This window comes from Plecotus auritus (genome assembly GCF_963455305.1).
Source record: "Plecotus auritus genome assembly, chromosome: 6".
In the NCBI taxonomy this organism is placed as follows: domain Eukaryota; kingdom Metazoa; phylum Chordata; class Mammalia; order Chiroptera; family Vespertilionidae; genus Plecotus; species Plecotus auritus.
The window spans coordinates 100,889,615-100,902,830 of record NC_137773.1 but is presented as its reverse complement, the minus strand read 5'-3'; the positions used below and the strand labels follow the sequence as shown (position 1 = coordinate 100,902,830).

Below are 13,216 nucleotides of genomic sequence, written 5' to 3'. Positions count from 1 at the left end.
AGGTGGTGGGTGCAGACAGAGAGCCACAGGTGCGTAAGTGGGCAACTCTGAGAGTAATTCCAGGATGCCAGCCGCTCAGCCTGTTCTCCCTGTGCATTACTGTCCTCCATTGGTCCAGGTCGTACCCGCCGCTGCCTTATACCCGCCACTGCCTAGCTCTGCTCTTGACAAGCTTTTCCCAGAGCACTCCCTCCGCCCAGGGAAGGTTACTGAATTTAGCAAAGAGAGAGAGAGAGAGAGAGAGAGAGAGAGAGAGAGAGAGAGAGAGAGAGAAAATAAATCCCTGGCCCAATGGCTCTCTTGGAGAGTCGTCTCACACACCAAAAGGTTGTGGTTCAATTTCTGGTCATGGCACATACCTAGGTTGTAGGTTCAATCCCTGGTCAGGGATTGAATACGGGAGGCAATCAATCGAGGTTTCTCTCTCTTTCTCTCTCTCTCTCTTTCTCTCATATCAATAAAAACATATCCTCGGGTGAGGATTAAATGAGAGAAAGAGAGAGAGAGAAGAAAATACAAGAAGCCCAGTTCAACTTGAATTTTAGGTGAACAAGGAATAATTTTTTACTATAAGTATGCTCCATGCAATATGTGAAACATACACTAACAAATTATTTGTTGTTTACCTGAAATGCCAGTTGAACTGAGTGTCCTGTATTTTCTCTGGCAACCAGCTGACAAGGGTCCCTGAGGCCCAAAGTTTGGGAAACAAGAGCGTGGGAATATGCCTCTGACCACTTCCCTCGGCCTCTCCCCAGTGCCTGGGGCTGTGTCCTCCCTGCCCTGTTACTGGGCCTGTTCACACTTGCCCCAGAAGATGCACCTCCTTTGATGCCCCTGTGTTTTCTCCCCTTGAGGGGGCCCCTCAGACCTGGGCACAGACTGGGCTTCTCCAGGCCCTATCCTGGGGACGTCTCACCCACACGCAGCTCCCCTCCAGGATCCAGGTGCTCAGGAGCAGAGAGAAGGGGCCCTGCCCATATCCCTTGCCCCTTGACCTCTGCCACAACTAGGAAAGAAACCCCGCTGCACAGTCTCTAAGGCAGTGGTTGGGGTTCTGGGGAGGAGATTAAATGAATGGCACAGGCACTTCTGCCCATCTCAACCCCAGCAGCTGGGGTGACCAGGTGTGAAGGAAAGAAGCTTTAAGGCTTCAGTCATGGGGTCAAGAGAGCCTGCAGGAAAGGAGGGTCGGTGGGGAAGTGTGCTGACAACCTGATTGGGGGTTTCCTTTCTGCACGTGAATGAGGCGGCAGAGTTATGCTAAATAAAGGGCACTGGGGACGAGACCAAAGGCTGCTCTTGACTTCGACCAGATTCATGTCCCCAGTGCTTTCTGGGGAGCAGCCCCTTCCTAGGTGCTCTGCTAACATCCAGGGGTGTCCTGCAGCTAGGAGCCAGGGGCACCCCCAGGTACTCAGACCAATGGCCAAGGTCATCTCCTGCTGTCTCCACTCCCCCAGAACTGGCCTCCTTCTCACCCCTGCCAGCTGTCAAGTCCATGGTTCTCTCATTGCCTCCCTGTGGTCTGTTTGTCCTTCTAGGCTTTTGGAAAATGGATCAATTTCTGAGTCGCTTCCACCTGAGTGAACCTGAAGCAAGCACCCAGTTCATGACCCAAAATTACGAGGACTCGCCAGATGCCCATGTTCCCATACGAGGAAGCAGTAAGCCCAAAGACAAACTCAAGATGTCAGGCTTCGCCTTACTGGTGTGTGTTCACCTTGCCCACCACCTATAGTCTGGGTATGAAACCCCTTCCCCTCCAAATTAAAAAAAAATTGTCCAGGGCTCACTGGTTGGATGTTTTGTTTCCTAGCCTGACCTCCTTCAAACACCCAGGACAGGAACTCAATCGGTGCCCAGCACTGAGGCCTGTAAATGCAAGTGCAGAGGGGTCAGTGGCAGGGATAGCTGGACAGGCAGGAGGTGGAGATCCCAGCCCTGAACCTAGCTGAGGTACATTGTGTCACCTGGAGAGAATCACCCACCCTCTCTAAAGTGTTGCTTCCTCGGTGAAGTGGAGGTAGGAAGAGGAGGGAGGGGCAGCTGGTTTATCTCCGGGGTCCTTTCCAGCTCCGACATTCAACACCATTCATTCAACAACTATTGTTGGCAACTACTACGTGCCTGACCTTCTGCTAGGTGCTGGGAACCCATGTGTGAACATGGCAGACAAAACAGGGGCTTACCATCCAGTAGGGGAGAGGAAGTTTCATCAGATGACCACAAGCAAATTACAGCAAATGTGACAAATGCTCTGAGGGTGCAAAGGGGACTTGCTGTATGATGGAGGGGGCGGGTCAGGCAAGGCCTCTCAGAAGAAGTGATATTTGACGTCATGGCTGAAAAGCAGGGTAGAGATTCACTATGAGTAGGCACAGGGGTGACGAGCATGGCGGAGAGAGGGAATACCTCTGAGCTCCCATGGTGAGCAGAGACATGCGTTGCATCTTCCAGGAAATGAAGGCCAGTGGTGTGGCCACCGGGACAGGTGGGCAATGACCAGAACATGCCAGACCTTAGAACCATGGTAAAGTTTTGTATTGTACCCTGAAAGCAAGGGGAAATCCTCCTATATAATAAAGGCCTAATATGCAAATTGGCCCCTTGGGCGGTTGTTCGACCTGGTGTTCGACCAGGAGACCAGGAGTTCCACTGCACTCGCTATGACGTGGGGCTGCAACCTCTCACTGGCTACCTGGGGGTGGGGGTGATGAGGACGGAGGTGTGGTGAGAATGTGGGGTGTCCTCTGAGCTCACCCTCCCCCAGGACGCCAGTGCAGCCCCTCTACCCCCAGGTGCCGGGCACCTGCGAGGAGCCTGCCCTGTACCTGCACAGTGTCTTCCGGGTGAGCCAGGCGGCAGCCTCTGGATCGCAGGGGCCAGTCAGGCTCCCCGTGGGTTCACGCAGGAGCCAGTCTGTGAGGCCGCTGGGAGAGAGCACGCTGCTCGTGTGGGGACTCAGGCACTGTAACTCAGGCGGAGGGGACACACAGGGGCCCTGGGGCCCAGGTGCTGCCCATGGCCCAGAGGTCAGCTGGGACCTGCCCTTCCATGCCAGACATTCATGCTTCAATCGCCAGCCAGGCCTAGGGACCACACTGGTGTAGGAATTTTGTGTACTGGGCCTCTAGTGAAATGATAAGTAGATTAGAGGGCAAGAGGGGGCATAATCTAATTTATGCTTTTAGAAAGCTATGAAGAAACTCCTTAGTTTCTGCAAAGAAAGGATTTTCGGTGACTACCTGCCCTGGATGTCCCCTGAATGTCTCGGCTTCCCCACCAAGGACCCCTTGGAAGCCCCTCTTAGCTATGGTCTCATTCATACCCTAAACCCTGGTACCTCAGCTACCCAACCCCCAACTCCAGTCGTCTCAGGCCCTCAATCTCTGCTCAGTTTCCCTCCAAGAGTTAACCCTTCCCCCACCGCGCCCCTCACCCCCCACACACACACACTCCTTGGCTAAAATATGCAATGCTGTGACTCATGTGTGCACAGTGCCTTGAGCTCCCCAGATGAAAGGGGCAGGCTGCAGCCGGGCACCGCGTTATTACCCTCTTAGGGCCAGGGCCCACATTAGCAGGAAGGCAGAGGGGCCCTGGCCACCCCTCAGTCAGGCTAAGCACACTCCCAAGTCACTGGAAGGTTTTCATGGTGGGATCTGAAGAACACAATGGGCTGGGAGACTGCATGTGTGAATTGGGAGGGAAGTGGACATGTTTCCCCCTTCATTGATAAATTCAATGCCCTGCCTAGGTGGTGGACACCAAGCTCTTGTTCCACAGAAGATCCATTGATGCCAGCCCAGGCAGTAGAAACTCCCTACTCCCTTCTACCCATCAGACAAGCTTGCCAGCAGAGCTAAAAGCAGAAGCAAAAGGAAGTGTCCGTTTGCAGTGTCATGGAAGGCAGCCTCAGAAGGGACTTTCTGGGTGTATGCGAACCTCACACTCCCCACAGCCCCCACCCCACAGGCCCAGAGTGTAATTGGCAGCTCCTGTTGGGGCCCAAAGCTGGGATAAATAGCAGGTCAGCTTCCTAGAGCAGCCCCAGATCGAGACACATCCTCCCCTCTTCTGCTTTTAATTCTTTGTGGCCAGCATGTTTATTTTGGGTGAGGAAAAAAAATCGGATGTTTATCCTTCGAGGAAATTATCGGCTTGCTTTCCTTCCTCCCTCCACACCCACCCCCCCCCCAATCCCTTCTTTTCCCCTGGTGTTTTTGGGCTTTTAGTTCAGCTATAGGAGAGATCCCCTGTAAAAGAACAACGATGGCCCAGGCTGTAGGCTAAAGACAGCCTAGCAGACAGTCCTGAAAGCCTTCTCACTCAGTGGCAGGGAGAGAAAACCTGGAGACCAAGAGACCTCGGGGAAACCCACCCTTGACTCAGCTCTCTGCCTGCACAACACTTTGGGGCTCCTGTCCCTTTTCACTGCCTCCTCCAATCAGAAACAAAATGAACATGGAAATTGCTCAGAGATCTCTAATGAAGCAGCTAAGAAAATTCATAAGGGAGCATTAGTGACCCCTCTACAGGGATGAGGAGAACTGATACTTTTGTCATCATCATCATCAGATACCATTTGTTGGGCATCTTCTGCATGCCAGGAACTGTGCCAAATGCCTAACAAGTGGCACCTCATTTAATGCATTTCTGCACAGCGTCACAGCCCATGGGCCTTCATGCACATTCTCTCACTCGATTGTCACGACACCTAATAATGTAGGTATTGCTATTCTCCTTTTATAGGTGAGGAAACTGACATTCTGCTAAGTTAAGGAACCTACTGCCTGTTCTGTAACTAGTAATGAGGAAATCTGGGGTTAACTCAAGCCTTCTCCCTCAGTGCTCAGAGGCCAAGAGGACTGGAATTTTACTCTCTGGGCTACATAAAATAAAGGCAGACCTTTCACTCATTCAGAAGCCAGTTGGGCCAAGAGGGAAGGCTGGAAGTTCCAGAAGAATTTAAGGGGTGTTTCCCCTAAGCATCTTCCCTCCCCCACCCCAAGTTGAAGCTATTCTCAACCAAGTGTGACTTGTGGGGAGGATCAGCTCCTGGACACTCACAGCAATGGCCTGGCCAAGCTCAAGGTCATTATCATCCTCTCACCCCACCTGCCCAAGGCAACTACCCAACAGTTTACCATCCTCAACCCACAGAACTACCCCCTCCCTCCTGGGTGATAACTGTTCTTAGGAAAGGAAGAGGGGTGAGGAAGGAGGGGGAACCATATAGGAAAACTTCCTGATGGTGGCAGTGGTGGTGGTGATGATGATGGTGGTGGTGGTGGTGGTGGTGGTGGTGATGGTGATGGCAGTGGTGGGTGCAGGTATCAGGGCTGAGCAGCCCTGGCATAGGAAGAAAGCCTGGTAAATGCATTAGGTGGTGTAGCTTTAAAAGCACAACTTTTTGTCTGGCCGGTATTGCTCAGTGGTTGAGCATCAACCCATGAACCAAGAGGTCACTGGTTTGATTCCCTGTCAGGCCACATGCCAGGGTTTTGGGCTCGATCCCCAGTGTGGGGGGCATGCAGGAAGCAGTCAATTGATGATGTTTCTCTCTTACCGATATTTCTCTCTATCTTTCTCCCTTCCTCTCTCTCTAAAATCAAATTTTTTAAAGATATTTTTATTTTTTTTAAATATATTTTATTGATTTTTTTACAGAGAGGAAGGGAGAGGGATAGAGAGTTAGAAACATCGATGAGAAACATCGATCAGCTGCCTCCTGCACACCCCCTACTGGGGATGTGCCCGCAACCAAGGTACATGCCCTTGACTGGAATCAAACCTGGGACCCTTCAGTCCACAGGCTGACGCTCTATCCACTGAGCCAAACCAGCTAGGGCTAAACATATTTTTAAAAAATATTTTAAAATATTTTAAAAATAGGATTCCAGGAACTCCTTAATTAAAAAAAATAAAAAGCACAATTTTTATTACCTAGGATACCTGAATTCACATAGAATATCTGCTACTTGATAGTCCTGTAACCTCAGGCAACTTACCTGTTTGGATCTGTGTTTCAACTGCAAAAATAGTAAAATTTTTAAAAGTGGAAGTGCCTTCCTTAAAGATCTGTTGCAATGGTTAAATGAGATAACACGGGTGGCGCCCAGGCGCAACGCCTAGCATGCAGGCTGCTCGTAAATGCAGGTTTTCCTCTCCTTGCCTGCCTCCACCGCACCTGTTCTGCTCCCCAGCCCGGTAATTGGAGAGTCACTCTCCCCAGATGACAGTCCTTCCCAAGAGACCCATGAAAGGACCAGACCCCAGCCCAGTATCCCACTCCCAAGCTTAGCAAAACATTGGGTGGCTTGGATCAGGAGAGATAACTCAGTTCCTTAGCAACTAACAAGCATTTCCCTGTAAAAACAAAGACCCTTCACTCAGAATGCTCCCTCTCCCTCCCCCGTCGTCGCCTCTCCAGGTGTCTGATCTCAGTGCAGGAGTGGGGCTAGGCTACCCACACCCCCCAAAGGTCTAGGGGCCTCCTGTCCCACCTTCCCAGCAGTCCTGATATGTTACCTGTAATTATCCCACTGCACCTTTCATCCTGGTGCTAATTACCTTTCACATTTACCCCCAGGGGCTGCTTCTAGGAGACACATGAGGTGCACACACACACACATATGCATGCACGCACACACAAATGTCCATATTTCCCCTTCGGAGACCCTCTCCCCCCGCCCATTTTAGAAACAGGAAAACTAGGATTGGAGAGAGGATCCAGTTCCTTCAGGGTTCCCATCTGAGAAACAGGAGCCGAATATGTTAGTCCAGGGAGAAGGGAGACCCGTTCCCTGAGTAGCCTGGGGGACGAGGAGCCCAGGAAGGAGAAGAGCCCTTTGAAAGAACTGCAAAACTGTGCCAGGACAGAGGTCTCGGCTCTGAATGCCATCTTGCTGCCACCACACGCAAGCTGTCCTGCTTAACACAGAGAGGGCATTTCAAAGGGAAAAGGAAATACGTTAATATAAAAAGAAAGGAAGAGATAGAGTCAGAAAGAGAAGGAAACAGAAAAGAAGGACATGGCTGTTTGGTCTGATGTAGCTGAGAGACCGCTGGAGACCGATTTAGTGCCAGTGCTTTCATTCACTGCTGTGTGAGCCTGAGCAAGTCGGTGGCCCTCTCTGGGCCCCCCAGTTTCCTCAGAGATAAAATAGTTTGAGGTGGGTGTTCTCTGAATGTTCTGCAGTTCTGTGTGGTTATTTGGGGGAATGGTAGAGAAAGCCAGTACTACTGTCCCTTTGGCTGCGAGGTGATTAGAAGCCAGCAGGACAGAGCAAGAGCCAGAAAACCTGACCAGGAGGCCCAGGTTAAAGAGGAGTTTGTAGATGTGGCAGCTGGAGAGCCTGGGATTTCAGAGGCGCCCCTTCCCACAGGCAGCAGCCAGAGACAGAGCTCATCCTCCCCAGATCCCAGCCTCAGGAGTCCCCATCAGGGACCCTGCTGGAGAGAGGGTGGAGGAGGAGCAGGACATAGAAGCACCCCATTTTTTCCTTAGGAGCTGGAATCCACCCCACTGCCTCTGGCATAAGTCAGCTGGGCAGGGAGCACAGAGTTCAAAGGAAAGAGGCTGAGCCTGTCAGAAATGCAGCAGGGCCCTGAGTTCCAACTTTCATTTTCATTCTCATGAAGAAGGCAGACAGTGGGCTAAGTGGGCTTCCTTCATGCGAGCAGGAGGGCAAGCATGGGAAGTGCCCTAAAGGAGTCCAGACACCCTCCACTCCCCACACACTCACACTCACACTCACACTCACACATTCACTCACTCTCACAAACACACACATTCACTCACACACACACACACACGCATACACTCATACATTCACTCACACACACACACATTCACTCACATGCATACACTCACACATTCACTCACTCTCACAAACACACACATTCACTCACACACACACACGCATACACTCATACATTCACTCACACACACACACATTCACTCACATGCATATACTCACACATTCACTCACTCTCACACACACACTCACACATTTACTCATTCTCACACACATACACTCACACATTCACTCACACACATATACACTCACACCACACTCACACACACACACAAACAAGTGGACATGTACCTGCACATTATCACAAAGCAACGGATCCCTTATACGTGTGCTGTAGCTGCTACACCAGCATGCAGTCAGCCATTCGTTAGCATTGGTGGGGACTCGGCTGCATAAGAGCTGAAGGGATTAGAAGAGGTCTCAGCCCTCCAGAACCTCTTCCTGGTGGGGAGAGAAGGCAGATGGACAGACACAAAGACTGTCAGGATCGTGTGACTGTGAGGCCTGTAGGAGTCCAGCACTGGAAGAGGCGGTGGGAAGACAGGCTAACAAGTAGGAGGGGGAGGCAGCCAGAGGGGATGAGGCAGTCTGTGGAGGGAAAAGGGCTCGAGGAGAGAGGCCTGGCAGGTGGTGAGCTCCTGAAGGAAAGACACACATAAAGAGAAAACTGCTGGTCCCCAGCCAGTGCTCCCACAGGGACATGCTCACACTTTAGTTCTCTAGCCTACCCCCACCACTGATCCACAGACGCCACCTGCATCTGCCCCCACGAGGACACTGGTCACCACTGTCCAGAGCTTGCCATCCTCCCCACACCCCGGGAACCAGGCACTGCTCGTCTACACGTATACAAACGTGCGCGCACACTTAGGCACACCTCTACTATACGCATCCTGAACACACACACACACACACACACACACACACACACACACTGTAAATACACCAGCCCACACAAAATCACATGGTGTACGCACCCGCTAGACACTCCGAGGTTTCGACTCTGCCAAGCTCTTTCTAGACATCCATGCAAGCTGTGTGTACGTGCATTGTTCAGCCTGGGCCGTCGCCGCTGTAGGATTTGCACGCACATGCAGTCTCCATATATGCACATCCACTTCATTCACAACCTACATACATACCAGCCCGCATTGACTCAGGCACACCACCCTTTGGATTGAACTGAGGACCAGATAAGGCCTAACTCCAGCTCTCACTTTTCAGTCTTCTGATTTAGCAAGTGGCTGGGATGGGGCAGCTGTGGAGGATTTGTGTGTACACAAGGGTGGGGGTGGGTGGGTAAGGGAAGGTTCTGCAGAGGATGGGACCCAGGCCTCCCCCTGAAGTCCACAAGGAAGGCACCCAGACACAACCAGCAACCTGACCTCTGGGCCCTCCCCGGCTGCCAGGCCAGGGAAAGAAGAAGCTAAAAGTGGCATCTGAATTGCTAAATCAGTCCTCAGTGGAGAAGGGGAAACGCGTCAGTTCCCTGGGGAAGTGGCCGAGCCCGGGGTGGCCACAGGCCCAGGGTTTCTACTCCGATGGAAAAAAAAAAAAAAAGTTGCTCAAATAGATCTGACGCTTTGTTTTTGAACCCAAAATACCCTGTGTCTGCAGGCGGAAGTGTGACCGCGGGAGGGAAGTGGAGCAAGAGAGGAGGGTTAGTTTCCATTGCGGCGACTTTTTCTTTCGTTTGGGGTCTAAAAGAAGCTCTCCCATTGATCCGAGAAAGTGTTTGTGCACGAGGGGATTGCGGCTCTGAGATTGGGGCTGGGGTACCCACAGCCACAGTCACCCTGGGCCCGCCACCCTCCCTTCCCTAGAGGTCTGGTGAAGGACTGCATCCCCAGGCGCTGTCAGAACTTTCAGGCCACCTGCTGGCAAGCAGAAGAGCCAATGGGGACGAGGGGCTGATGCCAGAAATAAAGGGACAAGTCGAAGGCAACTTTGCCTTCAGAGACTTTCCTAAGTGGACTTTGATATAATTTTTTAAACAAAGATCTTATTTACATAAACAAATTTAAAGATCATCCAATAAATTGGCTGGGCTACAGCACAGACCCACATATTCCTGTTCAGGACTTTAAGGGCAATGGTACTCATGCTAGCTCCAAAATCTCAACATGCACTCTCATCACTCTCTCACCTTATACTGACTTATTTTTCCTTATGTCACTTATCACCACCTCATATATGTTTACTTATTGCCCTCCCCACCCTGAACACTCACCGGACCTTGTCTCTCCACAGCAAGAACCTGGGCTGTTTTCCTCACAGCTGTGTTCCCGATGCCTGACACACAGCAGGTGCACAATAGATCATTGTCAACTGTTGAAAACAATAGGGAGGAGGGATGGTCATCACGCAGTTCTATTGCCTCATGGGGACTTGTTAATCCCAAAATCCTGAGGCCTGCTACACACCAGACACTCGGGGCTAGGTGGGGGGCTGAGAGGGGTACAGTGGGAATACAACACAAAATCAGAAGCGCTTCCAGACCTTCTGGAAGGTTCAGGTAGGAGGGTGGCAGGCAGATATTTATCAAAGCATTGCACAAATGAATGTAAAAGGTCAGCAGGATTAAGGCGACTTAGGAGCAGTGTTGGTGTGTCACCTGAGCTATCCGAAGAAAGGCTTTTCTGCCCTGGCCAGTTTGGCTCAGCGGATACAGCATCGGCCTGTGGACCGAAGGGTCCCAGGTACAATTCCAGTCAAAGGCATGTACCTGGGTTGCAGGCTCCTCCCCCCGCGGAAGGGGCCCTGGTCAGAGCGCATGCAGGAGGCAACCAATGGATGTGTTTCTCTCACATTGATATTTCTCTCTGTCTTTCCCCCTCTCTTCCACTCTCCCTAAAAATCAATGGGAAAATCCCCTCGGGTGAGGATTTAAAACAAGAAGAAGAAAGGCTTTTCTGAGTTAGAGGTGACTGAACTGCAGGATGAACGTCCTCCGGACATCGCAGTCCAAGAGAAAAGGGTCCTGGAGTGTGGGGTGCGGTGGCGGGAGGGGGTTCCTGAGCACTGACACCCCCCCACACTGGATTGGACCTGGTGGCCCAGGGCCTGTGAACCCAGTTGCAGTTCAGAGGCAGCTTTGCGCCCTCGGTGCCTGGGTAATATTTACTGGCTTTTAATGACGACAGGGTAATCACCCTAATGAAGAACTCCCTCCGGGCTGGAGCAGCCAGACTGCGATGGGGAAAGCCGCCAGTGACTCACGCTGACTGTGCCTGGATCCTGCTGCCACTGGGCGCGCAGCGCAACTGGCCGCCTTCCCTGCAACTGGCCGCCTTCCCTGCTCCGCGCGCCCCTCCAGCCCCCTCTAAGAGCGCGGGCCCAAGGACTGCAAAACGCTGCCCCGCTGGGCTGGGATGGTAAACCCGACGCGCCCACTGCTACCCTGGCGGTCCAGGCCAGTGCTGAGACTTCTTGCTCTGCCCTGCGCGTCTCCTCCCCACTCATAGCCTCAGTTCCCCCGCTGCCTGGGGCTGCGGGGCAGTGGGCCAGCTCTGGTGTGCTCAGCACCCCGCTGATGATCCCAGGCTCTGCTGGGCTTGCATCACCCCCCTGACTCCACCTTCTCCGCCAGTGCCTCGGTTTCCCCGGACTGAGGAGTAGTAGCTCAAGATTCTCCACACCACCCCCCACCCTGCCCCCGGGTGGCGGGAGTATTAATTACAGTTTATTCCCAGCTTTGAAGATGAAAAATGCCAAGGATCATTACCACTCAATTAACGGGGCTATTACCACTTGAGTTTATGTCTGATTAATCCTGCTCCACCCCCTCCCTGGAATCCATGTTGCCTTGGAGGCCTCAAGCTCCATTCTTCTCCTGGATTTCACACCGGGAGTCACCCCCTTTCCTGTTCCTGCTAATTGCAACAGGAATGGGGCCTGGTAGAGTGTCTGGCACAGTCATTCTTCAACAAATATTTATGGAGCAGCCATAAGCGCGTCGGAGCTGAGGCAGTGCACAGCATACACCCAGCCCCTGCCTTCCTAGAACTGCATTCTCCTAGGTGCCCAGATGCCTGATGGGACCCAGCACACCCAGGCCCAGTGCTGCCTCCCTTCTTCCCCTGGAGGATTTCTCACTTGTCCACACAACAAACCCGTCAGGCCTGGGCCAGGCGCTAAGAGAGAAGTCCTGGAAGGACAATGCTAATGGGTTCTAGTTTTAGAGGTGAAAAAAAATAACACTAACATGAAAATGGGGGGATCACCTTTCCTAGCACAGAATACTCCCTGCCCTCCTTTACCTTCCCCTCCCCTTCTCCACCTCCTCTCTGCTCCACTCCTCACTTATGGGTCTTAGTCCTACCTCAAAGCCTTCATCAAGCCTTCCTCCCCCCAAATCAGGACTCCCCCTCTCCCTGAACAAGTCCCTTCTGCCAGCGGACAGTGGTCCTTTCTCCTCTGAGCTCCCTGCTTGCACCTCCTCTGAGACATTGTCTTGTGTACGATCACTTCCACAGAGTCTCACTTCCCACTTCCCTTTAAACTGCCTGCTCCTGACCGACAGCAGGACCCCAGTCTCAAGTCTGTTCCCTCCACAGAGTGCACAGCAAGTGCTTCCTAAACTTTTGTCTCATTGAAAGAGAGAGCTAAGTCCCAGACCTAGGAGCACCCCCCCACACCCCACACCCATCCCCCATACCCCACCCACACACACAAAATGGAACTTGGGTGAACAATGGATCCCCATCCTCTGTGTGTGGGGAGGAGTCAGTGCTGGAGCGATAGAAAAGGAAGGACCTCGTGGGAAGGGCCAAGAGGATCCAACTGCTGCTCAAATAGACCATGTTTCAGAATTACCAACATGGACACTGGAATTGTCAATAGAGTCTGATGGAGCAGCTACTGGGCACAAGATACAAAGAGAAATAAGACTCAACCCCTGCCTTAGGGGAGCTTGATACCATCTTTTGTCTTCCAGTGACTTTCGGGTGATCTTGGGCCAAATAATTCTGCAATATGGAGAGGGGGAGATCATGCCCCTTCTCCTTTGCCCACCTGCCCTGAGCCCTGGCAGGGAAACTCATGCTGCTGGGCAGACATCACTGCATTGTACCCGCAGCCCTCAAGGGGATGGGATGGGGCCAGGAGCAGCATCCGTCTTTACCCCAGTGGCTGTGAAAAGCAGTTTATTTTCTAGGAGAGCTAAGGCATGGCAATGGTAGGGAAGCCATGTCTAAGCTACCTAGTGAGAGGTTGTTAATACAACTGAGGAGCTCAAATTCTGGGCCAAGAGAGGCACTAACTGCTTTTCCCTAGAGAGGTTTTTGACTGCATAGAACTACAAAGAACCCAAAAGGCTGCCTCCAACTCCTCACCCTGAGGAAAGAGGCAAAGGACCTGCTAGTTTGAGGCTGTGGCCTAAGAGACAAGGATCT

The 13,216-nt window shown here is 52.2% G+C and overlaps 1 protein-coding gene across 5 annotated transcripts in view; it reads left to right on the top strand.

Annotated features, from left to right (window-relative positions):
* The window catches only part of PEBP4 (phosphatidylethanolamine binding protein 4), a 203,648-nt gene extending 201,854 nt beyond the window's left edge, over positions 1-1,794 (top strand). For 3 of the 5 annotated variants that reach the window (XM_080672348.1, XM_080672347.1, XM_080672346.1), the window contains one exon: positions 1,545-1,791. In XM_080672348.1, the coding sequence (XP_080528474.1) occupies positions 1,545-1,741 (197 nt within the window). In that variant the 3' untranslated portion in view covers positions 1,742-1,791. Of the gene's footprint in view, positions 1-1,544 lie in introns of all 5 variants that reach the window. The other 2 variants (XM_080672345.1, XM_080672344.1) reach the window with 2 other exon arrangements.
* Positions 1,795-13,216: the final 11,422 nt, after the last annotated feature.